The following is a 27,725-nucleotide window of genomic DNA, read 5'->3' on the forward strand; positions in this document are numbered from 1 at the left end:
TCCATTATTGCTCCATAGCTGTGCCATATAGTGCTCTGCACCATTGCCCCATAGCTGTGCCATATAGTGCTCTGCACCATTGCCCCATAGCTGTGCCATATAGTGCTCTGCACCGTCCATTATTGCCCCATAGCTGTGCCATATAGTGCTCTGCACCATTGCCCCATAGCTGTGCCATATAGTGCTCTGCACCATTGCCCCATAGCTGTGCCATATAGTGCTCTGCACCATTGCCCCATAGCTGTGCCATATAGTGCTCTGCACCATCCATTATTGCCCCATAGCTGTTGCTGCTGCTGCAATAAAAAAAAAAAAAAAACATACTCACCTCTCTTGCTTGCAGCTCCTCGGCGCCATCTTCCCGGCGTCTCTCCGCACTGACTGATCAGGCAGAGGGCGGTGCGCACACTATATGCGTCATCGCGCCCTCTGCCTGAACAGTCAGAGCGGAGAGACGCCGGGAAGATGGCGCGGCGCCCGGCGTGTGGAACGAGGACAGGTGAATATGTCATACTTACCTGCTCCCGGCGTCCCGCTCCTTCCCCCTGCCTGTCTTCGGTGCCGCAGCCTCTTTCTCTATCAGCGGTCACCGGCACCGCTTCATTAGAGAAATGAATAGGCGGCTCCGCCCCTATGGGAGGTGGAGCAGCCTATTCATTTCTCTAATGAGCGGTCCCACGTGACTGCTCAGGGGAAGAGGCTGCGGCACCGAAGACAGTGTGACAGGCAGGGGGAGCGCCAGGATCGCCGGGACTAGTTAAGTATTTGACAGTGCTCACCCGCCGACCCCACCACCGATCATGACTCGAGTATAAGCCGAGAGGGGCACTTTCAGCCAAAAAATTTGGGCTGAAAATCTCGGCTTATACTCGAGTATATACGGTACTTGTATAAAACATGATCTAGTACAGAGGTGTCAAACTGCATTCCTCGAGGGCCGCCAACAGGTCATGTTTTCAGGATTTCCTTAGCATTCCACAAGGTGCTGGAATCATTCTGTGCAGGTGATTAAATTATCACCTGTGCAATACAAGGAAATCCTGAAAACATGACCTGTTTGCGGCCCTCGAGGAATGCAGTTTGACACCTCTGATCTAGTACCAATGGCCAAGCTATTTTCAGTTTCCAAAATGTTATGTATATCTTAAATACAGCTTAATGCTCTTGCACTTACTCGTATTTAACAAATAATATCTTAGACAAACAAAAAACAGTAATCATGGTATTTTATTCAATATAAAAACCAGGTAAATATACCAACATTTATGCGGTTAACACTTCCTAGGCAACATCCTTGAGTACAAATTCAACTTTAATTAATAAACCAAAAATTGGTAGAAAGTTGCACCAATTAAATTATACCAAATATATTATACTTTTGAAACTGATTTAAGAGCAATAAATAAAAGGCAGACTCAAATAAAAAAAATCACAATTGCATTACACAAATATTAAATAAAATAACAAATGCTAGTAATGTGCAGTCAAGTTTTTTTTTGTGTCTTCTAGGAATGAAAACATGCCAGTACGTCTCTAAATAACATTTCCAGTTTGGCAATAAGCACTTAAAATTGCTGCTCATTCACAAAAGTCCACTTACAAAAAAACAAAAGGCCTGGGCAAACACCGTCTGTACAGAGTACCAATTCTTTGGTAGCATGCACCTTTCAGGAATACATTACAAAGAATACATTCATCAGGGAAATATGGCCTCTAGTTACTGTATAGTTCTCCCCCATGTATTCTATAAGTATATATAAAATCCTAGAGAATTATAATAGCATATAGAAAATAGTATCCACTTATTACACGTTACACTTTATAGCTATCTAAGTAAACAAAATCTAGATCTATGAATAAATTCTTACACTGTCGTTGTAAAGTCCATTGACAACAACTACAACAGTTGTCCCAAACTAGTGCAGTTTTAAATATAGTAGTACTGTACTAATAAATCCAAGATCTGGTCATGTTAAAGGAGTTCTCATGAAGACGCCGTTTTGGATTTAAGCTAGTCGAATAGTCAGCTTTTATCCCCAGAAAAGCTGCAGGGAAAATGTAGTATTGTATGTATATGTAAGTCATTCAAAAGCATATCTAGCCATGGACTATATGGACGTGCTTGGTCTGCCAGAGGAGAAACACTGTTTGTGTGACGCTCTCTATTCTAGCTCATAAATAAGGGTCCTGAGCATGGGATTTCGCTATAACATCCATATGCTCTCATAGGGATCTTCATGAGAGAACCTTTGAGGCTATACTCACACATTGCATATTTGAAACTTAAAGGGAATCTGTAACCAGGTTTTTGCTATGTAATCTGACAGTAGCATTAGGACACAGACCCTGATTCCAGCGATGTATGACTTAAGTTTACTGGGTGCAGCAGTTGTGGTAGAGTCAAAGTTTTCTCTGCGGCAGAGCTCTGAATGCAGAGCCCTGTGTATAACCCCACCTACACCAGAATGCATGTGTAGAATGAGTGTAGAATGTATAGTGACAGAGAGCTGGTAATCAGTGGTGGGGATGTGGTTGGACTAGGATGCACAAGGCCAGTTGTCCTGTAGTCATAATCTCCTGCTGATAATAAAACACTGATTGTTTTGATTCAGCAAAACACAGGCCAGCAAGTGACACATCGCTGGAGTTAGGATCTCTGCTCCTAAATTATGGTGATCACAGATTACATAGCAAAAACCTGGTGATACATTCACTTTAAGAGCAGATTCTATGCACATAAATTCTGCAGCATTTTAGATTATAAACAAAGTGATGAGTTCTAACTTAACTTCATCTATAGGTGGCATTTTTGTCTGTGCATAATCCGTGTGTAAATTGGCTTTTGTTGCTTTTTAAAAAAAAATAAAAAATATATAGCATGTTAATTTTTCTCTCCGCAACAACAAAATGCACGTAAAACTGCATGATTAAGGGCGGAAATTGTGCACAGATATTAAATGCAGAAATGCTGTGAATTTCAGTTAAGAAATTGATGGACATAAAATCCTCAAATATGCAACGTACGATCGCACCCTCAAAGTACTATATATTGCTTTAGGATTGTTCATTTTATTTATGGTGACAAACACGAAAATTACATAAACCATACAAAACAGCAAACACAATAAATACCATAAATATGCCCAGTTGACCAAACATAAAAAACACAGTGAAAGGGCACAAAATGCGCAGAATACAAAGGTCAAAAACAATTATAAAATACTTTTGTAAAGTACATCTTAATTATAAAATCATTCGTAAACATGACTACAAGAAAATTGATTAAGAATAATGGTTTGTCACACATCTGTTGTCTATAGCTGTCATGTAAAATCAATGGTCTTAATTAGACAATAAAAAGTTGTTCCTGCATCATCAATAAAAATGGATGCTAGTTGTTACCGTAAATGTACCACTTACTATGTTATGGGACTATAAAAATTGCCTTAAGTGTCAATAGCAATAAAAAAAAAACATAATTTCCCCAAAATAACTTACAGAACTTGCAGCTGACTTCTACTTTCATATCCTAAAGCTGTGCCAATTGTAACCTACTGGCCTCAGACATCATATGGCGTGATCTAGCAGACATGGTAGTAATATATTTTAAAAAAGCATCCTTTTTTGAGTGACAGGGCAGTAGATATTTTTTTGCTAGCTGAGATACTTTTTTACTACATTGCCTGACAATAAAGAAGGCTCCACTATGACATAAACAGCTATCCTGCAAGATTTATACATGTTTTAAACATTATCAAAGATCTCCCGATGCAAGATTTTCTAGTCATTTTACTCAGGAAAAATTAATAATCACTTAAAACTTATATTTGAGAGCTAGCCTCCATTTCATTGGTTTTCTCTTCCTTTACAGTGGACAGCGTAGACCACAGCATTGTTTTTGCCAGGATCCATTTCACAGTAATCTGTCATAGCTGTTAAAGGAGTTATAAGGGACTTAGGGACTTCATTGTTATTTTTTTTGGCTACAGGGCCAAGCAGCTACCTGCCTGTTCTGCCCTGTGATGATGTGTCCCGGAGCAGACTTCATTTTACCTAACATCAGTAGAGCATCTCTTTAATTTTCAGTCTGCTCTTTCAACAGAGAGTCGCTGCCAATGTCATGCTGATTGACAGCCAGTTCCATGAAGGGAGCAGAAAGTCGACTGTCCATCAGCATGACATCAGCAGTGATGCCCTATCGACTGTACAGAACGGTAGAAAAAACACTGCTCTGGCAATGTAATGCCACTAGAAGCAGGAGAATCTTCAAGATGGAACAGATCGTGGCACGGCAGAACAGGCAGGTAGTTAATAACTACCTGACGATAAGTTCTTAGCCCCATAGCCAAGAATCCCAAAGTCACAGATAACCTCATTAATGGAACCCATGGCACTAATGTGAACTAATGTGAACAGATCCTTAGAATGACCAAGAAAACCACTTTGGTTACTATAAAAACCTTTTAATCACTATACTTAAGTCTACCATACACAAAGAGTCCTTACTAGTATGTGCAATACAAGTTTCCACATCTAGTTTGCCCAGGCCTGTTATCCAATGCGTGCATGTTTTCAAGAGATCCAGTTGGCCACTGAACACTTTTATGGCAGAAGTTACTTTAATCACTTTCTCAGAACTAACATCTTTCATAGACCCACAATAATTGTACTACGTCTTCTGTCTTCCAGTACCATCGATATGCTTTCCACTTACCATTCCAATCTCATTTCTGAAAAGACATCCCCTTACATTCCACGTATGCAGCTTTTCTACTTGCCTTGAGCCCCTTCCATCAACATTTTATAAACAGACTGATCCAAGGTCACATATCCTACTCTGAACCCATAAATATTTCACATCTTTTATTTGCTGACAGTGAGAGTAAAGAAATGTGAACTGTATGCTCCACTGAGTATTTGCCAACAAAAATGGTTGTAATGGGTTCTTCATGTGAAATACATCTGGAAGTGTGTCTCAGCTACAACTCAACCAAGGAGAGTGCCTCTTTCATTTTTAGCTAGGCGTTCTCAAATTTTATTTGGCATATATTTGCAAATATGTCTTAGATCCTAAAGAAAACATAATAGCAGGGAACACCCATACCAAAATGCTTGGGCACCTGTCACTACATTTTCTAATTGATTGGGGTTTTTTAAGAATCCCATAAATTCTGAAAACAGACATGATAAAAAAAAACAACTGTGGCAGTGAAGTATTTGGCAGGTTCCAGCTATATTTTAAACATTTAATGAAAAGTCATAATGGGTCCTATAAATCTAAGACCGTCTGCTTTTTCTTAATGTCTGCTCCTACACTCAGAGCCTAAACACATAGATTTATGTCGCCTTTAATATGTAATCCGCCTCTGATAATCTGCTACTGCAAAGCATATATGCTCTGCAAGGTGAAGAAAAGCACAAAGAGGTAACAACATTGTAAAAGTAGCGATAGCCCCTGTATCATGTTTATAAGCCCTTACCTAGCAGGTGATAAAGGGTTGTCTTCATTAGACAATCCCTTTAATCCCTTCACGCCAATTTCCGTTTTTCCATTTCCATTTTTTCTTCCCCTTCTTTCCAGAGTCATAACTCCTTTATTTTTCTGTCCACATAGACATATGAAGGCTTGTTTTTTTTGCGGGACGAGTTATACTTTTGAATAACCCCATTCATTTTACCACATAGTGTACTGGAAAAAGGGAATATAAAATTCCACATGCAGTGAAATTGTGAAAAAACCACACAATTCTGACATTGTTTTTAAGGAATTGGTTTTCCGGTGTACATTTTGTGGTACAAATGACCATGCAATATGATTCTCCTCATTATTACGATTACGGCGATACCCAACATGTCCAGTTTTTGTATTATTTTAGTGGTGAAACAAAAATTCAAAAGTTTAGAAAAAAAAATTGGGTGTTGTGTTGCCATTTTCTGAAACCCGTAACATTTTTTTTTTTCGACCAATAGAGCTGTGCATTGGTTTATTTTTTTGCAGGGCAAGACAACGTTTTTGTTATAACCATTTTGGGATGTGAGTTTGTGATCGCTTGTTACAGCCTTTTCTTGTGGAATTGCGGAGACCAAAAAAACGTAATTTTGGCGTTCTTTAATTTTTTCCATTTTACATTTTTATTGATAGGGTTAATTATTTTATATTTGGATAGATCTGACTTTTCTGAAAGTGGCAGTACCACATATGTGCATTTTTTTATATCTTTATTTTCAATGAGGGGAAAAAGGGTGTGATTTGAATTTTTAGTTGTTTTTTTTATTTTTTCAAATTTTTTTTTGTTACGATTGTCGTTATCCTCCTTAGGGGACTTGTAGATACGATGGTCTGATCGCTTGTGCTGTATACAGCAATGAGAGAGCTTCACTGAGTTTATCAGAAATCACGGTCTTCTTTAAAGCCTGGCCACAGGCAGGGTTTCAAAGAGGCTCCATAATAACAAGCACAAGGGTGATTAGCTAACCTTTCTCTATCATGACAACCCATCGGCGACCTGCGATTACGTCAAGGAGGCGCCAATGGGCAGAGAAAATTACATGCATACGCTGGCGCATGCTAAATGCTGTTATCAGAGATTGACAGTGGCATTTAACAACTTAACAACTGTGGGCGGAGCACTGCTCCACCCGCAATTGTTAGTGGGAGGTCCTGCGTGAGCCCGTTCCATACTCCCAGTTCCGACATGCAATGTGTCATTTAAAGATTCTACTAAAACTGTTAAGGCTACTTGAATGCGGAGCAGATTTTCTTCCAATTTTCTGCAGTTATTCTGCAACATGGGGGTTCTGTCGTTAATTTGCTGAGAACTTTTACAAAGGGTAAGTTCTTTGAAGAAAATCATAAAAATAGATGTAGAGGTAAAAAAAAAAATCCAAGACAATTTCTGTAGAAAATGTCTACATTTTTAAAATCTCATCTACTTAGCTGTACTATATTACAGTGCAGCTTTTCCGTAAGTGTGCATTTACCCCCAAACATATTGATATTATTCTTATGCTCAGTTGTTTTCATCTTCTGAGAGTTCAGCACAAGAAACTTAGATTTAGAGATCATTTTAATATTTTTATAACATGCCAAATGGATTTTAACCCCTTAGCTCCCGGGTCATTTTTTTTAAAAATCTGACCAGTGTCACTTTATGTAGTAATAACTCTGGAAAGTTTCTTTATATCCCACTGATTTTGACACTATTTTTTTTCGTGACACATTACACTTTATGATAATGGTAAACCTAGGTTGGTATGTTTTGCGTTTATTTATATAAATATCAAAAATTTGGCAAAGATTTGAAATAATTTGCCATTTTTCAACTTTGAATGATTCTCCAGATAGTCATACCACACAAAAACATTAATAAATAATATTTCCCTCATGTCTGCTGTACGTCAGCACCGTTTGTAAATTTTTTTTATTTTGTTAGCCTTTTAGAAGGTTTAAAAATGTAGCAGTAACTTTTCATTTTTTTAAGGAAATTTACAAAACTCATTTTTTATAGGGACCTGTTCAGTTTAGAAGTGACTTAAGGGGTGCTATATATTGGAAAGCCCCAAAAGTGATACCATTTTAAAAACCGCACCCCTAAATGTATTTAAAATTGCTTTCAAGTATTTCATTAACCCTTCAGGTGCTTTTCAGGAGTTAATGCAAAGTGGCATGACAGGAATGAAAACGTTTATTTTTACCACCGAACTTTTGATTACTTCTTCACAGGCCGCTATAGCCGGCAGACTCTAATGCTGCTATTTGGTCATGAACTGCCATGGCAAACATCAGGAACACTCATTCACGATCTAAGAAAGAAAGAGGGAGCTTCCGCATTCTGCTAACCATTTAGATGATGTAGTCACTATTGACAGCAGCATTTAAAGGGTAAAACAGCCATGGTCAGTGCCAACATTGATCGTGGCTGATGCAGCAAGTTGTCAGGTATAGTGTATAGCTGACAGATACAGGATTGTCACCTGTCGGGGGATGCTAGTCTCTTATATCGCAGGTCAGTAAAAAGATGTATTGGTGGTCTTTAAGGCATTAATATATGTCTTATGGTACTCTCCTTACGAGTTAGAGTATATTATGTTATTCTTAGAAAAGGTATAAACGATTATTTTATTGTTCGATAAAAATCTATTTTGAGCAAATCACATGCTAATAATTAATTCTAAACTAAAAAGTGAAAAAAGAAAATCGGTCAAAACTGGCCAACTTATTACCGATTTATGTAAGTCCTTCTACACAATTTCTCCCGCAATTTCCTCAAATGAAGTAAACACTGTATTTCACAGGTAACATCCCACTTTTAATGTAAGGAATTGTTTCACAATACTCCTTTTGTTTTGGTGTGTTTAACAGTATGTGACAATCTCAACTATCACTGTCAGCAATGTAACTTCTGTGCCATAAAAGTTTATAGTCCCTCAGTAACTATTTAAGCTTGTTGCAGATCTCTAAAGCTTTTTTGTAAACCTGAGTGACGTCATCCATGTCTGAAAGTAAAGAAAAACTGCTGTCAGCAAAGCGATTGCGGTAACGTTTCAGATTCTGAGGCCGAGGACTTTTAGGAAGTCCTTCAAAATCTTTAATAAAGAGGATATTTTCAGCTGAAACACAACTACGTATTCTTTGTCTGTTTGGTCTTCCAGCTGTTAATTCAAGCAATTCAAAAGAGTCATTAGACAAAATGCTGTCATCACTAATGACACTAGATGGACGACTGTAGCTTCGAGAAAGACCTTCTCCTGGTGCAAGACCTTGCTCCATTGATTCCAGTGATGTTGTGGCAGAACCAGCCACTGAGGAGTCTGTGTTGCTATTAGAATATTTACTGTTGTGCTTTAAGATTCCTTTTCGCCTGTATGATAGACTGTGAGAAACTGTTCGTTTTGTTTCTGTAACAACTTGAGATGTCTCGTTGCTCTCCGTTTCATCATTGTCTAATAGTTCTGAAGACTCACTTCTTTCTGGTGATGAATAGTAGCCAGATTCCCTTTGCTGAGTCTTTTTTAAAATGCCTTTCTTTGGCACTGGTGTAGACTGCTTTGAGCTATATAGTACTGATTTCTCAAGCTCCCTTGTACTGTTAGAAGATGGACTTGAGAGCACTTTCTCAGTGTCAGGTTTACATGTAGGAGACAATACTGGGCTGATGACCCCTTCTATGTAACCAGCACTGTGGCAGCGGTGTTCACTGTTACTCCTCTTTTTCAAGATGCTCTTAGGCCTCTTTGATATGGTTGTTTCTTCTTGTAATGCCTGAGAAATGTCATTGTCCTTTTTGGATTTCTTCAAAGACCTCTGTCGATCAAGAGATGCTTCAGATGGTTTTGAAAGGCACTTGGTTTTGTTCTCCGATTCCATCTGCCGGTTAGTGGAGCGATTATGCCAGTCAATGAACCTGGCAAGCAATGGAGATTCTGAGTCCTTTAAGACATCGCAGTCGCACACACTAGTCTTGTAGCTCCAGTTAACCCACCAATGGTTTGCAATATCCTCAATGGTTGCTCGACGCTCAGGATTAACCATTAACATCCATCTGATTAGTCCACGAGCATCTGCAGAGAAAAATATGAAAACTCTAAATCCTTTATGTGTCATAATGCACATCTTATATTTACAGTTATAATTTTAGTGAGTGCATGCCATAAAAAAAATAAATCTTTCAATTGAAACAGGGTCATATAACAGTTCCAACTAATACCAGTATTCTCATTCCCACCATTAATTACCTGATGGCTGGGTTGGCTCTCTATATTCTCCACTGCTTATTTGTCGAATTAGATTTTTATGATCAAACCCATCAAATGGCATGGTGCCATACACCAGAGTATAGAGAAGTACTCCAAGTGCCCAACTGTCAACCTGAAACAAAAAGGAACATTTCTGAATATTTCAATTTAAGTGTTGCATACTGTCATGCTAAATTTGCACTTCCGAGTTATCAGGAGCACTGTAACCTTTAAAAGGGAATATGGTATGTCATAGGAAAATCTAATTTTGCTTAAATTCTTTAAATTATTTTTTTATTCTAAATTTAATGTATTATTTTTCTTTTTTTTTTCTTTTGTTTTCTTCAAATTTTTCATATCACTATATATTCTAAAAATAGAATCTGAAATTTTGCAATTTTCACACTGATTACTTGTACCGGACTCTCGCTTTCTGTTCATTACAGTAGACTTTTCAGCAGTCTCATCATCATCAGCTAGGATTACCATGAAACATAACACCTGTATACACAGTTGTTAACATGGAACAGGGTTGTTCAATTACAACTGAAGAGCAGTGGCTGTGCAACCCTAAAGCTATGTGCACACGTCAGGATTATTTGCAGAAATTTCCTGAACAAAACCAGACTTTTTGCACAGGAAATCCACATGCGTTTTTCTCGCGTGTTTGTGCGGATTTTTCCAATTTTTCTCCTGAGCTTCCCAATGCATTAAATAGCGGGAAATCCGTGAAACAAATCAGCAAAATTAATGAACATGCTGCGTTTTTTTCCGTGATGCGTTTTTATTGCGGAAGAAAAAGCAACATATGCACAAAAATTGTGGATGGCATTCTATTAAACAGGATGCTTAATGGATGCATTTTATTCGTTTTATAGCGAAAAATCCGGAACGTGTGCACACAGCCTTAGGACTCATGTGCCAGTCCACTGTAGATTTATCTGCAGGTTATCTCTATCTCTGCAGACACCAGGCACCACTTACCTCTGGGCCTCGATAGGGCTTTCCATTTACAATTTCAGGGGATGCATAAAGGGGACTGCCACAAAATGTCTGCAAAAATTTGTCTTTTTGGTAGAGATTTGACAGGCCAAAATCTGCAATCTGTAAGACAAGATGAAAACACTTATTGTATACATTTTCATATGTTTTGCCTATATATCCAATGCCTATGCTATCAAGTTCGTAATACAGAGATTTAGCCATAAAACAATAACAGGCAAATGATTCATTTTTTTAACTACTAGCTTTATCTATTGTCTTTGTGCAGATGAAAAACCCTTCTATCAGCCTTATTTCCCTATACTTTCTATTGCAGGTATAGTAATTGCACCATTCTACTATACAAAATGTGGCCCTAAAGATAAATCCCGGAGAACAATAACAGCAATGGTTGATGAAGCAATGTATTGTATTAGACAATAGCATACAACTACAATTGTGCCACTAGTGTGCAAAAAAACAATACCGATACTGTACTTACACTCAATTAAAAACTATTATATATTTAATATACATTAATAACTAATCATTACTTTCAGAACTAAAAAATAAGCCTTTGGCCTGTGTTCAAACTTAATTCTCAGACACACACATTTCTCTGAATTCCTCTTATCATTTCTCACTGGCTGCAGGACGTTGCTCTTAAGCCTTTAGACGTGTGTCCTGCCAGTCAAGAAGAAAATAATGAAACATTGACACTACTAATGAATCCATGCTAGACCCTGACCTTTGTCCAGACTCTCAATACTCGGAGCATTTTCCCTTAGAGTTGCGCTCTATGCTTTCCTTACAAAAACACGTAGTTCTTAATGGCTAGGAATGTATGAAACATGAAATGCGAGGCATAATATATTTGTTTTCTCATGAAGGAGCGGTTTCTGCAGCCATGTTTTCATTATGGCTATTCAGGAAAAAAGTATTTACATTAAAGTCCACTCCCATCCTCACAGACTGATGCTTATCGGCTTTTCCCATTAAACTTGTCAGACTCCTTGAAACAAGATTAATAGGATTTCAGATTGCTTAAAGGTCTGGCACTTAAAACCCAGCAATTTAGTTATTTACAAAGAGTCAAAAACAGGCTAGGATTTTAGAGAAATATTATAGGTTTAACTAATTTTAGAATATGTCCACATTTCCATTGATTTTCAGGAACATGGTAGAAAACTGTACTATAATGAACCACACACTTTCTCAACCAATGTAAGTTGTAAACGGCTGTGACTTGCTTGTGATTTTGCTACTATTTGGTTGCTTTGGCGGCTCAGTAGTTAGCACTGTTTCTCCGCAGCGATGGGATCATGGGTTCAAATCCCACCAAGTACAACATCTATGAGGAATTTGTATGTTCTCTTCATGTTTGCGTGGGTTTCCTCCAGGTTCTTCAGTTTCCTCCGAAACTCCAAAGACATACTGATAGGGAATTTAGATTGTGAGCCCCAATGGGGACAGCATTGATAATGTCTGTAAAACGCTATGGAATTATTGGCGCTATATAAGTGAGTACAATAAATTAAGAGAAAATGCTTTCTAAAAGGTTAAAAAGGTTGTGAGATTGCACGTTACATAGCTACATCGCACATCTATGTGCAAAAAGATATAAGACCATCAAGTTCCCCTGAGTGATGGGAGAGGATAAAGAGAAGGGGAAAGGGTGGGCTTACACTAGCCGACATACAGTGAACAAACTATGGCTGATTGGCTACATACAAGCCGATCAGTGGTCTTTTAATTGCCCATTTAGACTGACTGACAACTATAATATGCTCCTCCTGTGGCCATAGTGTATCATTATTATCTGTAGCACATGTTCTGTTTTCACAGGACGATGTTTTGTCGAGAATGAAAATTTTTAAGCAACCGTAAAAATCATTTCACCAAACAAGCATTGTGCTCATTCATTGGGTGATTGGCAGCATGTTTTAGACAGGCCCATATAAATCCACATGTAGTTTGGTCATGCCACTTGTCTTCAGATTTTAAGTCGTGTGATCAAAGTTGCTATGTAGACAGAACTTTGTGGTTGCAACACCTTTACCTTACCTAGACCTGACACAGTAGTCCACCCAAAAAAAAAAGTTTGGTGATCTTAGTCTGGTTCAATAAAACCACTGAGGAGAAAGCTCTGGCCATAATATGGAAGTTAAAATGCGGACGGTAAAGGACCAATTTCTAATTTCAGTATTTTGGTCATTATTTTGCATTACTGAGTCCCCGCTTAATTGTAAAATGCTGCGGAATATGTTGGCGCTATATAAATAAAAATTATTATTATTATTATGAGTCTACTCCGATTGTAAAAGCACCTCATATGAGAAAGCTGCTATACTATTGGAGGAAGTGATAAGTGATCTGGTCACATGACCCACCACCAGCAGCCACTTCATGGACAAAAGTGCTGGGTTGTCTGTGAGGAAAGCTGCCCAGCTTCTGTGCAGAAAAGATGGCCATCGTCTTTACCTGAGAATCTGTCGGCAAGATCGCTGTGACTGTCGAACAGGAAAGTCTGTAGCTTTTATCTGCCTTTTTCTGAGATTGCCTCAGCAGATTTGATCTCCACAGACTACATTAAAGTTGAATGGGCAGGGAAGCAAAGACCCTGTAAAGGCTAAACGGGGCAAAATTTGTAATGAATCCTAATTGTACAAAGTATCTTTTTTCCCCAAAAAATACATGTATTTAAGTAAAAGAATTTGTCCCCAAAAATGGCCAACCCCTTTAAGTAAGTGTTACTTGAGTAGTACATAGTAACTTTCTATGGTAAAATTATCAATGATTTTAGCATCCCTGTTCGACTTCATAGAGAATAAGATGAAAAAACCCTCTGTACAATATAGGAATATGGACATACATATGTAAATCGGAAATAAGACAAAGTCAAAATACAGTAGTGTGGATAAGCCCTTAGGGAAAGCTTACATTTTCTACTCCTGATAAACTTTACTTCTATTTTAGAGAAAAGAATTTCAGGTAAATGTTTACTTCTTAATGTTATTTGAAAAATGCAATTAGGATTAATTATTACAAAGTGTTCATGCAATCCACCATTCATTGAATGTACAAGGTGCAGTTGTTTTCTTACTCGGTCACAGTGGTTGACTTGACCTTGACCCCGATTAAAAAAGGAGATATTTGCATACTTAGCACTACGCAGAGTACAAACTATTGCCCTATTTTTGTCATTTCTGACTCATGAGCTTGCTACAACAACGAGGAGGTCTTTGACGTTTGTTAGTCAGGAAAGCTTTCATTCTGCATTTTCAAATATTATGTTGAAAATGATGCAAAGCAGTCTGCTTGCTGGACAGCGATCTGTAAGTCTATTAAGATGACATTAAAATAATGAATCACATTATAATCAGGGACAAGGTCGCCTCAGGCTACCACATGCGAATAGCACATCCTCCACTAACTGAGATAATGACTGTATCATCCAAAAAGTGGACAGTGCTGGCAGGCTACACTGGGGCAGAATGTGATACATGAGCGATAACAACATTTTGTAATCAACTGGAGGTGGGATGAGAAGGAAGAGATGATGTGTGTACAGAACATGATGTGTGCGAGTGGTGTGGGTGGCACATTTGTACTTGGCTGCTGGCATGGGTGTGTGGGTTTCACGTTTCTACATGACTACATTACATATGGGTGCCAGTATTGAACTTTTGGTTTGAGTGATTTATTGGTATAAATGTAAAACTTGTTATTAAAAGGAATGAGTAATGGATATGTGACGAAAGATTTCTGCACAATAACCGTAGTGCTACCGTATTTTTTTAGAAATAGACAAAAAACATAGACACAGAACAAAAACTCGGAAACGATCAGGAATTGCTGCAGGTGTAAGGCTGCGCATTTTCTAGAAATCCCATGTCTACTATGCATGCATGCACGCTTGCAGACATGGACATGCGGCGCGTCTTTCAAGACCACAGCATGTCAATTGCTCTTGCAGAGACACTAGTCTCCGCAACAGAAATGTAATTAATAGAATGTTTTGAATGCAGTAATTCCGTATGGTACAATGAAAACATGTGGATTTACTCACTTTCAATAGAAGTCAGCGCTTTGGATGCAGAAAACATACCCTGCGTCCAAAGCGCTGCCACTTCCGGATCGTGGGCATATAGCCTAACAGGACCCACTAATTAGCTGCAGATGACTTCCATTAAGGTCTCCCTCCAAGTGGTCAACATATACTGACCCTGGGGCGCTGCTGTCTCCTTTACCTATCATTTCTCCATTTGGCTTCTTCTTACTGGGCTGCTTATTGCAGCTTCAATAAAATCAGTGTTTTATCAGCAGGAGATTATCACTAGAGAACTAGTTGTTTGGTGACATGCAATCTTCCTGCTCTGTATCACCACGTGCCCCGATTAGAATTCAGAAGGAATCAGTGTCTCTGCCTCTGCTACTCTCATTGCATTGGAAAAACTTGGTGACAAATTCCCTTTAAATACTAGTTTATTTTATATCACTATTAAAACTTCCATACAAATAAGTCTCCCTTACCTTAATGTTACCATTTTCATCTAGAAGAATGTTTTCCAGCTTGAGATCTCTGTGTACAACACCATTCTAGATAAATGAAGAAAAAAGGAATAAATGAAATAATATAGAAACATAATGGTTTTAGTAAAACTGAAAAAAATCCTTCACTATGCTATTACCAACCTGAAGTCTATCAGCAGGCTATCTATTAGTCACTTGCTATGCGGTTAAGACAAGAATGAGTGGAATCCATCCTCCTACAAAGTATATGAAACAACAGAAGATTCTTCTGGTACCTTATTTCAACTCCCTTGGTCTGTAGTGTGCAGGAGTAATATAATCTGCAGCTTAGTGCCAAGATCTGGAAGTGCAAGTCTAATTCCATTTGGGTGCCTCTCAGATATGCGATAAACATTTCACAAAGATATGCTTTGATTATGGAGGAAAAATGTGTTATAGCTGAAAGTTAAGATTATCCAAGCTTTAAGATTTTCAGTTGGCACACAAGAATCTTAGCCCCGCAAGAAGAAGTGTCTTGTGGTGTTTAGTCTGTGAGCGAGACAGCAGGAAGGATCTTCTATAAAAAGAATAGCCGACAGATAGTCATGTAAACTGGGCGATAATACAAATACAATTTTGTCACTCGGTTCCGTGGAAATGTAATATGTAGAAAGCAAACCGCTGACCTAAATGAACAATAAAGGAGAGGATGTATGTAGGACATGTATGCTCAGCGTTACTTTCCCTTTCTCATTTGAGATAGGAAAAGTAACCCTTAAGACGCTTGCTTTCTCGTACAAGAAAAAATAGACCAATTTTCATTAGTATTTGGTCCGATTGTCAGTTCAGTCTTGCATCAGTTTTTCTCTTATTCAAAAAAAACTGATGAAGCTTCTCCAATGAAACACAGAAAACGGACAGCACTAGGATGCAACCAAGACGCCATCAGTGTGCTGTCCGACTCTTTCATGTTTCCACAGACTTTAATTTAAAATTAAAATGTAAAATGTGTGGCTCGCAGGCCATGGAGTGTGGCTTGTTGGCCATGATGTGTGGCTTGTTGGCCATGATGTGTGGCTCGTTGGCCATGATGTGTGGATCGGGGGCCATGATGTGTGGCTCGGGGCCATGATGTGTGGCTCACAGGCCATGATGTGTGGCTCGTTGGCCATGGTGTGTGGCTCGCGGGCCATGATGTGTGGATCGGGGGCCATGATGTGTGGATCGTGGGCCATGATGTCTGGATCGCGGGCCATGATGTGTGGCTCGCGGGCAATGATGTCTGGATCGCGGGCCATGATGTGTGGCTCGCGGGTTATGATGTGTGGCTCGCGGGCCATGATGTGTGGATCGTGGGCCATGATGTGTGGCTCGCGGGCCTTGATGTCTGGATTGCGGGCCATGATGTGTGGCTCGCGGGCCATGATGTGTGGCTCGTGGGCCATGATGTGTGGCTTGCGGGCCATGAAGTGTGGCTCGCGGGCCACTATGTGTGGCTCGCGGCCACCTGACAGCTTGGTATATAAGCACCAGGTCTAGCAAACAACTATGAAACGCAGGTCTCCAGATGGTGAATTTTATGATTAGCTCAGCGAAAAGAGCAGATCTGAATATGCATATTCTGGCTCTGGGTGGCTAGAAATAATTTAAGTATGGTAAGCTGGAGCAGGATGATGCTAACTGATAGAGGAGGTGCTTTAAGCCAGATGTAACAGTGTGGTGGAAGTGATTAATGCGAGAATACTGAATGGGGGTACTGTGGAAACCTCTGGATCTTGGTATACTCGGTGTGATTTCTGTGGAAAAGCTTTGTCTGTCATTACCTGTAATGGGGGCTCTGTTTGTCGCTACTGTGAGGAGGGTGGGAACTGGATGCGGCTAGGAACTCTTAGACCTAAATGTGATTCGCGACCCTCTCTCAAAGCTGAAGGTGGCTCCACTTTAGTCCACCCTCCAGGCATTTTTTTAAAATCCTCCAGAACTTGGGGGGCAATTTTATTCAGTTTTTCAAAATGTACCACTTTTTTTTACCAAAAACTAACAAAAAAAGTTCAAGACAGGAAAAAAAAAGACCATTTTTGACTGCCAAAATCATGAATCGCATGCTGTTTTGAAGACTTTGGCACCAAAACAACAACTAATACCACAAAACAAAAAAGGAAAGGGACTTAAAAAACCTCCGACAATGATGAATCGAGGTCGCAGTGTTTTCTGATCCACCTCTTTCAAGGTACTGGTGTAGCAGCTGAAGCACTGGATGAGTGTGAACAATCCTACAGAAAACTATGGGACTAGTTCTTGCATCAGTCTGGCTACAGAATTTTCCTGCCATACTCAAAGGAAACAGGGGTGGCTTAATGAGTCTAAAAGTATTCTTTTGGCACATAGGCAATTGAGTATATGTGTAAATGTACCTTTTTGTCAGCTGTATCAAAAACTGTAGTTATATTCTATGATACCAAGGCTGATCAAAGTGTATACTGTGTGGTGTTCTGTTCTTGTAAACGGTAGCCTGTGGGTTTGAAAATATCATTTGGGCACCTTTTGGGAGATTTTCCTGCCATATGTGCCAAACATAAAGCAGAATCATTATGTGATCATACATTTGTGTTTTGAATTAATAATATAAAGATATCTCCATGTCCAGATATGTGGTACCAAGACACATCTAAATGTTAAGGAGTTGGAGGATTAATGGGGCTGTAGGAGATTAGAAAAAAGATCAGCTCCATTCAAGTGAATGTGCACAAGCTGTCATAATGGACATGGGAAAGGGCGGAAGCTGTAACCCTTTCCTTATAGTGTCATATAAACCCATTACCTCTTAGCAATAAGGTGTTTTAAGTAAAAGTCATCTCATGTGTTATACCAAGATCTTTAGGATCTATTCACAACACATGTGAGCCTTCCATCTTACGTAGAAAGAAAGAAGCCATAAGAAAAACATAGCTGTCCTCCTATTTTCCACTTTCTCACCATAAATTGTATTTTCAGCACCATGAAATGGGTTTCTGCAAATGCAGTTAGCTTCATACTTCACGGCCATAAAATACTGAAGCTTTGTATACTCCAGTACTGTTCCTGAAAGGTCAGCAGGATCTGAAAGGCTTCTTATCTGCACAAATATTTGCACAGTGAAAGCATCCATGAATTTTGTGTGTGTGTGTGTGATATTTTCAATGTCTGGGCTGACTGTCGGAAAACTAAAAATACGCTCAGCCTGGATTTCTGCAGCAGATCCTGCCTTGTTCTATCTACTTCATAGAGTAAGGGCGAATTCTTAGTATTCCCTTTTTTTATATGTTGCAAGGATCTGCCGTTTATATCAGGACAACACTTTACGGACCACCTTGGCAAAAGTAGAGGCTTGACTAAAGAGAAAAAATACACAGCATATGGTGAGCAATATGATATGTGAAATATGGCAGCATAACCTCATGCTGAAGGACTGAGGCATAAATCACCTTTTACGGCAAAGGAGACGTGAATCCAAAACCACCAAAACTTCAGCCAAAGAATTAGCCTAGCAAATCCCAACATGTTGCCTTCTTACCTTATGACAGTAGTGCACAGCGGAAACAATCTGACGAAAGAAATGCCTTGTTTCCCTTTCACTCAGTCTTCTCCTCTCGCTGATGTAATCATATAGTTCTCCTTTGCTTGCATATTCCATGATGATCACTATCTTATCTTTATTCTCAAACACTGGAAGAAGAACAGAATGAAGTCATCATGCATGTTCTAACTCCAGGTCAAGCCCAAGAACACATGCAATTCCATACATTACATACCCACAAATACATCAACACAATCTAACACAAATGTTACCGCTCACATAACACACTTAAGGGCATTATTTACCGTTGGGGATTTTTTTCTTACTCAACTGCTCATAATTGAGGTAAAACATCAATTTTGTTATTGGGTTTCATTAACGATTTTGCATCATTTGTAGTTATCATCGGATTGAATTCATCTCTAATTTCCTGAAAACCACTGGTCCATTGCAAAAGATTAAGTTCGATCAAAAGGGAGAGATGGCAGTGCCAGTGTAATTGATTAATACAATTTTCATATCTATCGTTTCTACCCTCTCTCCCTTCTCCTCTTTCCTTTAGGCTATATTAATAATAAAACAGATTAGATACAGTATTGATGGCAAAATGTTCTAAGTATCATTCCAAGGCCATTGGACTACTTGAGATTCGCAGCAAATACATTTGCTTTAAACCAAATTTTGGGGAAACATTCATTAAACCTGGCAAACTCGAATTTCAAAAGGTTTGAACTACTGTATCTACTTTCTATAGCGTCTGTGTTGCGCTGGCTTAGCTGAGAATCCATCTGTCAACCTGTTTCAATGCTCTGACAGGGAGATTGGAACTCCTTTCTCTCAGTCTTTTTCTGAGCTCCTTCGAGCTGATTTATGACCGCTGACCACAGACCACATCAAAGTCAAATGTGCAGGGAAACAAAGAGCCATTAGAATTTGAGTGAAACACAATTGCAGAAATGATTTTTAGCTCCAAATACATGCATTTAAGAAAAATCAAAATCGTCCCCAAAAGTGGACGACCCCTTTAATGTCTCAGAATGTTTTTCATGTAGAAAATGATCACTGAATGGAAAAAAAATCTATAAAACCCTTAGATATTTTCTATTATTATGATTCCGAAGGACAGCTAAAATACATTTGAACAGTTTGTTTATGATCATTGAATGGAAATAAAATCTATAAAACCCTTAGGTATTTCCTGTAAAACATTCCTATAATTCTAGAAATGCTTAGGATGCATGCTCTGTAGTTCTTTCATCCTATCTGTATGTTGAAATGTCTGGTAGAGATAACAATGTTATTAAAATGTATATAAAAAAGTGTAGGATAATATCTCCAGACTTATAATATTACATTTGTAGACAGAGTCTTGAAATAACATATAGAAGGCAAAAATCTGTTCCGTCTCCATGAATATTTATTTCACGGACAAACAGGTCAGACACTCTAGCTACCTTGGCAATAGGCGACCAATTTCTCTATCTATAGCAGTTATGATCACCCAGCTGAACAGTGGAGAGTGACCTTCAAAATGACCAACGTTATCCAGTAATCAGATTTGATGAGATTATATTTGAACATGCCATTAAATGAATTTTTCACCAGGATTTTGCCTCCTAATCGGAAAGCAAAATAAAGAAGAAACAAAGAACCTGATTTAGCAATGCAACACTTACTGGGCTGCTTGATGTAGTTTTAATAAAATCAGTGTTTTATCGGCAGGAGATTATCCTCCTAAATCATGCTGTTCTCATATTTATAGCAAAAACCTTATGATTCTCTTTAAACCTCTATACCCAATGATCCCAGATGATTTCAGTCTATGGCAAATGATCACAGCAAAAGTAAGTCTCTTTGTGATAGATCTGTCCACGCAACCTGAAACCCAACCTTTACTTGGCTGGAGTGGCAAAACTGTATGATTTTGGTTGGAAGCAATAATGGTGAAAAGCATAATCAACTCACGAGATGTTGTTAAACCACCAAGTGAAGTCCAGTTATTTTAAAACTCGAGATGCTCTAGCTCATTTCTAAGGGCTAAATTTCACATGAAGATAAATTGCTATACACAAGAACCAATCAACAGTGTTTTAATTAATTAACATTTGCAGACTGACATGTGTATGAAACAAATACCAGTCTTCAAATGTTTTTTAGAAACTTTGATTGCTTTCGAAACTGGTTGTTGTTTCTCTTGTCTCATATGCCAACATCAAACAGATACCTGTTTACATAAGGAAATATAATGCTAACAATTTTTATATCACCACTAAAGAGGCACTCCCACCTAAAACTGTTATTACCTAATCCCTTCTAAGTCTGTCTCTAGTGTAGGACTAGTGCATTATAATTCTTACCAATCACATTCTTCTATCCTTACAGCACCAAAACGATCTCATGGGTCATGTGACCTCATATCAGACTAGACCGCTTTATGTGTGCATTCTCACTATAAATCTATGGGGTCTTGCTCTGAGTCTCATAGACGTACATTGGGAAAGCAGCATCACCCCACATATAAGACTGTGTGTGAGCCACAATAGAATGGAAATCCAGAAGAGGACTGGAGCGGCACTGGATTCCGGAGAAGATGATCACCAAATATTTTCATATACTTACACTGCATTGAAAACATATTTGGAAGAGATTAGGAAATAAAAAAACTGGCAATGCTTTTTTCACCAGTTCAAGAGCAGGTCATCTACTCCCATTTCCAACCAAACACATATTTTTTTCCTTCCTCCATTCAATTTAAAGAGCTGTAACATTTTTCTCAAGTTCGGATGTTCATGTAATTTTTTCAGCTTTTTTTCATGATACATGGGTCTTCATTGTTATGTCGCTGTCATATTCTCTTTTTTTTTATGATATCGGGAGAAATCAATGGGGAAATAAGGGAAATAAGTGTCTGTTTACCAGATTTTTAAAAATTATTGTTATGACTACAAAGGACCATTAAATACCTTCTATCAATTTGTGAGTCATTCTTTCACAATTAATTTTATACATCAAACACCTTTTTTAGGGGTTGGGCTCGTAGCAGCAATTTGTATTGACTTTGACATTTTTTATTATTTTTTGCATTTGTTTATTAATTTTATTTTTCCATTATTTATTAAACATTGGGCGCCTCATAAGGTCATAAAAGACTCTTGGGGACACATTTGAATATTTAAATGTTTTTATTTTCATCCTATTTCCCTTGTAGCTGGTACTGATATATGAGCCCCAGTTACAAGGGAAATGCAGCCTCCTCACTGCATAGCAGAGCTGTTTGGGTCTCGTAAGACCCAGCCAATCCCTGTACACAGCGATCACTTGCTCATTGAGTATGGAGAAGGAAGCCCAGTCAGCGCTTCCTCTTAAGACATACAAGGCACTACTTTAGTCCCTTCTCTACTGGGACTCCGACTGCCTCTGGCAGCCAGATCCAGCGCTTAGGCAGCAACACAATCACATATAGCTGCAGAGTAGGAGTCGGATCTCCTGGACATTTACAGTCTATGGGTGGCTTGCAAGCAATTAAAGATTTCATCAACGATAAAAAATTTCTCGCTCCACATAAACCTACAAGCAGATGGCTTAGATTAAAGGCACTTCCCAAATTAGTAATAAATTGAAACAGAACAAGAAAGTAAACGCCAAAAAAGTAAAACTAAATCATCTTTATTAACAACAAAATAATCTAAAATAGCATAACAATACAAGCCTGTCTGTGCCCACAGTTTATCTCAATCTTACAATATTTTACCTAATTTGCTCCATGTGAAAGGTCCTTAACTACAGTTACTAATTTTATCTCTATTATTATTATACAAGATGCAGAGAAAAGTAACACAAAAGTTTAAAACACGGTGGCTCAGTGGTTAGCACTTCTCCAGTGCTGGGATCCTGGGTTCATATCTAGGACAACATCTGCAAGGAGTTTGTACTGATAGGGAATCCAGAATGTGAACCCCAATGGGGACAGCAATGATAATGTATGTAAAGCGCAGCAGAATATGATGGTGCTATACAGGCAATGCATAATACTACCCTGTTTATAAAACTGAATAGCAAATATGACTTCCTGAGTAAGTTTTACTCACTACTGTAAGACAGCTTAAAGGTGCAGGAAGCAATACAATGTAATCATGTCTGGACCATATGTGTAAAATGTTGCTACTATGTCACTGTTACTAACGCACTAATATGCTAGTGCAAAATATCTCACCTATGTGTGTGAGAAATATATACAAACGATCATTTCATTTCTCTTACATCTACAATAAAAGCCTGCATACCATGTGGTTTGGACCTGGTCTTACGTAAAAAATGTCCCTTTCTATTTTCTTAAAAATAAATGCCCAACTGATGATTTTAAACACTTCTGAAATAAGAAAGCAAAAATGTTGTTATTGCCTCACATGTCAAGCGATTTTTGCTAAAAATTAAAAATTAAAATTTCTAAAAATTTTTTCTGTGCATATGTGCTATTATTGAAGTGAGGGGGAAGAAAATCACAATCAGGATCTCAACATTGTCCATGTATAGTACTGGTCTCTGTCATCCCAAAATGCTCAGTACACCAGTGCCATGGTCAAGCAATTCAGGGCACCTTCCCAACAACTTATTTTCCATCTATTTGCACCCTCCTTTGCTTCCTACCAAGTCAGAGCAGTTAATAAATGAAGAGGGCAGTAAGGATAGATGCAAAACAAGTAGATGGAAAGGGGCACTGAACTGTTTGGTCATGCTAAGGATGCCTCGAGCGCCTGTGCATAGTTTGAACAGTCATTTTTTGCTGACATACTCCCTTTTAAAGGGTTTGCTCCAGTTCAATTAAATTTTATATTTTTACTTTTATAAAAAACAAAACAAAAACAAACTGCGTTGTACTCACTTTCCCCAGGTCCATCGGCAAGTCTCTGCCACTTTAAATTCAGGTAGCTGGCCTTGGCTGTAGTCCTCATGTCACCTTGAAAGAGTGGCAGCCATTTAATGAGCTCAGCGGCTCTAGGGGGGTTCCCATGTAGACAGAATGCCCCGTTTATAGCTGCCAAGCTCACTTGAGCTGTGCAAGACACAGGGAACAGCGGAGGAGACTTGCCGGAGGTCCCAAGGAAAGTGAGCACAGTGCGGTTTTTGCCTTTTTTATAGCATATTGCAACAAGGGGACAAATATAATTGAAAGAGAACAACCCCTTTAATGACAGCCTGTTATAATTTACCATGTACAAAACACATACGGCAACATCTGCATGAAATATCCATGTTCTTCCTGTGATTGTGTGAATATTCTCCAGGTACTAGAGCTTTTTCCCACAGGCTTCTGGCCTAGTCTGTAAGAGATAGTGGCAGAGACTAATGTCAGCCTCTGTAAAGCGCTATGGAATATGCTGCCACTATATAAGCAGAAAGTAATGCACTTGCTATTTATATGCATACAGCATTTGCAGCATGCAGTAATGCAATCTTCAAGATCAGCCAACCATGACTCACTGCACAATCTTAGGTGTAGAGATGTGATCTTTCAAGTTCTAATTTCCCCTCCTCGCCCCATTATTTGTCTTGGGCTGCATGCCAAAATCTGTTTAATGCTCCCACCCTTGTGCGACCAGCCAAGAAGATCTGATAAAGAAAGGAAGCAGAGGCATGCCGTGTACCGTGCCCTGAAGGCCCAGCTCGTCCTCTACTTTGAGATTCCCAACTGTGTAATCCTCATTATAGCAAAGACTTCTAAAACCAGAAGGAGCTGTCTCTGGAAGGATTACTTGATCCATAAAGTTCTCCAAAATTGAGCACATTATTATTTTTTTTTTACAGCCGGGATAATGAGTTTCACAGGCGTATGTCTTCTAATTTTGTTTGTTATTGGTAAGGTGCCAGCAAATAACATGGTTTTTCTCAGCAAAACGCTGGACATTGCATAAAGTATGGTAAATCACAGTACTATATTTAGTATATTATTACCAGGTCAAGACACCTTTCCAATAAAATATTCATTACGCCGTTGAAAGAAATTGCATGATCCAAAGAACTATTTATAAAATTATGGTCGGAAGGAATGTCAGCCAGTTTTCTTTCATAAGTTTACAATCTACAGTCAATGGTAAAATGTTTAGAAAGAACCGCACATAATTAGTTCCTTTTTGAGCTGTTTTATGTGTCCAAATGGAAACTTCTGTAATACAATGCTCATATTTTTTTTCCATGTATTTTATTATGGACAACAATGTGGCTTTGCAGATAACAGATTATGCTTTATGTTCCACATGTTTTAATCATAAGCACACACATAAGCTAAGGCAGTGCATATTCGGAGCCAGGGTTCACAAATGCAATGCTTTCATTTTCCATGTTCTAACAGGAAAAGAAAATAAAGTTAATAAAAAGAAAATAAGTGGAATGCCGTGCTCGCAATAAAAACACCACTACGAACAAAAAAGCAAGACTGCTACAAGAGCAGCATACCATTGTATGGCAACCATAAGCTAGAACTAGAAAGAGGGTCTGTTCTCCTGGGCATTTGCTCAGAAAATGGCAGAAAGGCCTTTTGGATGTTTCCTCTGTAACATTAAAATTCCAATCAACTGGTCTTTACATACAGGCTCCTGCATACGGCTGTATAAGGGTGGGTTCACACCGTGTAGACGATGGGCAATAGTGTGCTGTGAGGCAAAACAGCAATTGCAGCAAGTACGGGGAAAGTAATTATAGTGCTTTGGAACAAAGCACTATACTGTTATTCCACCGTGGTAAACTTCTTCTTATTCTTATTATTCAGTCCGCACGTAATGCGGCCCGAACCGCTAAACTCACAGACTCCAGTGAGGTGTCATTTCGAAGCCAGCGTTCCTGAGAGGTGTGCTAAGTATTTTTCGTGTCGATCGGATTTGTAGTTTTTGCGCAATTTGTGTTTGAAAAAAGTCTTTCAATGCGTTTCAATGGAGAAATTTTCCTATACGTTTATAATGGGCTGGTTTCTGAGGCAATTTCTAAAAATAACTGCCACCTGGCCGATTAGCTCATTGATATGCGCAGTCAGACACAGTTACTATGCCAACTCCTATGAAATCTACATCAGCTCACCAGGTCACAAGTTTTGTCAGATAATATCAGCTCTTAAAGTGACAGTACAGCACAATTCCAAACCACTATCCGTAGTCTTATGATTATTAGACTGTGGCCCGATTCTAACTCATCGGGTATTCTAGAATATGCATGTCCACGTAGTATATTGCACAGCCACGCAGTATACAGTGCAGAGCCGTGCAGTACACAGCGCAGAGCCGCGCAGTACACAGCGCAGAGCCACGCAGTACACAGCGCAGAGCCGCGCAGTACACAGCGCAGAGCCGCGCAGTACACAGCGCAGAGCCGTGCAGTACACAGCGCAGAGCCGCGCAGTATAAAGCGCAGAGCCGTGCAGTACACAGCGCAGAGCCGCGCAGTACACAGCGCAGAGCCGCGCAGTACACAGCGCAGAGCCGCGCAGTATAAAGCGCAGAGCCGCGCAGTACACAGCGCAGAGCCGCGCAGTACACAGCGCAGAGCCGTGCAGTACACAGCGCAGAGCCGCGCAGTATAAAGCGCAGAGCCGTGCAGTACACAGCGCAGAGCCGCGCAGTACACAGCGCAGAGCCGCGCAGTACACAGCGCAGAGCCGCGCAGTATAAAGCGCAGAGCCGCGCAGTATAAAGCGCAGAGCCGCGCAGTACACAGCGCAGAGCCGCGCAGTACACAGCGCAGAGCCGTGCAGTACACAGCGCAGAGCCGCGCAGTATAAAGCGCAGAGCCGTGCAGTACACAGCGCAGAGCCGCGCAGTACACAGCGCAGAGCCGTGCAGTACACAGCGCAGAGCCGCGCAGTATAAAGCGCAGAGCCGTGCAGTACACAGCGCAGAGCCGTGCAGTACACAGCGCAGAGCCGCGCAGTACACAGCGCAGAGCCATGCAGTACACAGCGCAAAGCCGCGCAGTATAAAGCGCAGAGCCGCGCAGTATAAAGCGGAGAGCCGCGCAGTACACAGCGCAGAGCCGAGCAGTACACAGCGCAGAGTCGCGCAGTAGACAGCGCAGAGCCGTGCAGTACAGAGCGCAGAGCCGCACAGTATAAAGCGCAGAGCCACGCAGTATACCGCGCAGAGCCGTGCAGTACACAGCGCAGAGCCGCGCAGTACACAGCGCAGAGCCACGCAGTACACAGCGCAGAGCCGCGCAGTACACAGCGCAGAGCCGCGCAGTACACAGCGCAGAGCCGAGCAGTACACAGCGCAGAGCCGCGCAGTACACAGCGCAGAGCCGCGCAGTACACAGCGCAGAGCCGCGCAGTATACAGCGCAGAGCTGCGCAGTACAGAGCGCAGAGCCGCGCAGTACAGAGCGCAGAGCCGCACAGTATAAAGCGCAGAGCCGCGCAGTACACAGCGCAGAGCCGCGCAGTACACAGCGCAGAGCCGCGCAGTACACAGTGCAGAGCCGCACAGTACACAGCACAGAGCCGCGCAGTACACAGCGCAGAGCCACCCAGTATACAGCGCAGAGCCGCGCAGTACGCAGCGTAGAGCCACGCAGTATGCAGCGCAGAGCCGCGCAGTATACAGCGCTGAGCCGCGTAGTATACAGCGCAGAGCCCCGCAGTATACAGTGCAGAGCCCCGCAGTATACAGCGCAGACACGCGCAGTACACAGCACGGACACGCGCAGTACACAGCGCAGAGCCGCGCAGTACACAGCGCAGAGCCGCGTAGTATACAGCGAAGAGCCACGCAGTATATAGCGCAGAGCCGCGCAGTACAAAGCGCAGAGCTGCGCAGAGCTGCGCAGTATACAGCGCAGAGCCGCGCAGTATACAGCGCAGAACGCGCAGTACACAGTGCAGAGCCGCGCAGTACACAGCGCAGAGCCGTGCAGTACACAGCGCAGAGCCGCGCAGTACACAGCGCAGAGCCACGCAGTAT

At 40.2% G+C, this 27,725-nt stretch overlaps 1 protein-coding gene across 1 annotated transcript in view; it reads right to left on the reverse strand.

The window, feature by feature from the left end:
* Positions 1–1,209: 1,209 nt before the first annotated feature.
* Positions 1,210–27,725, reverse strand: part of NUAK1 (NUAK family kinase 1) — a 122,149-nt gene continuing 95,633 nt past the window's right edge. The window contains exons 3-7 of the mRNA XM_077265508.1: positions 18,782–18,933; positions 15,250–15,315; positions 10,720–10,839; positions 9,736–9,868; positions 1,210–9,561 (exon numbers count right to left, since the gene is read on the reverse strand). Coding sequence (XP_077121623.1) covers positions 8,435–9,561; positions 9,736–9,868; positions 10,720–10,839; positions 15,250–15,315; positions 18,782–18,933 — 1,598 coding nt within the window. The 3' untranslated portion in view covers positions 1,210–8,434. The remainder of the gene's footprint in view (positions 9,562–9,735; positions 9,869–10,719; positions 10,840–15,249; positions 15,316–18,781; positions 18,934–27,725) is intronic.

Source organism: Ranitomeya variabilis, chromosome 5 (genome assembly GCF_051348905.1).
Source record: "Ranitomeya variabilis isolate aRanVar5 chromosome 5, aRanVar5.hap1, whole genome shotgun sequence".
In the NCBI taxonomy this organism is placed as follows: Eukaryota; Metazoa; Chordata; class Amphibia; order Anura; family Dendrobatidae; genus Ranitomeya; species Ranitomeya variabilis.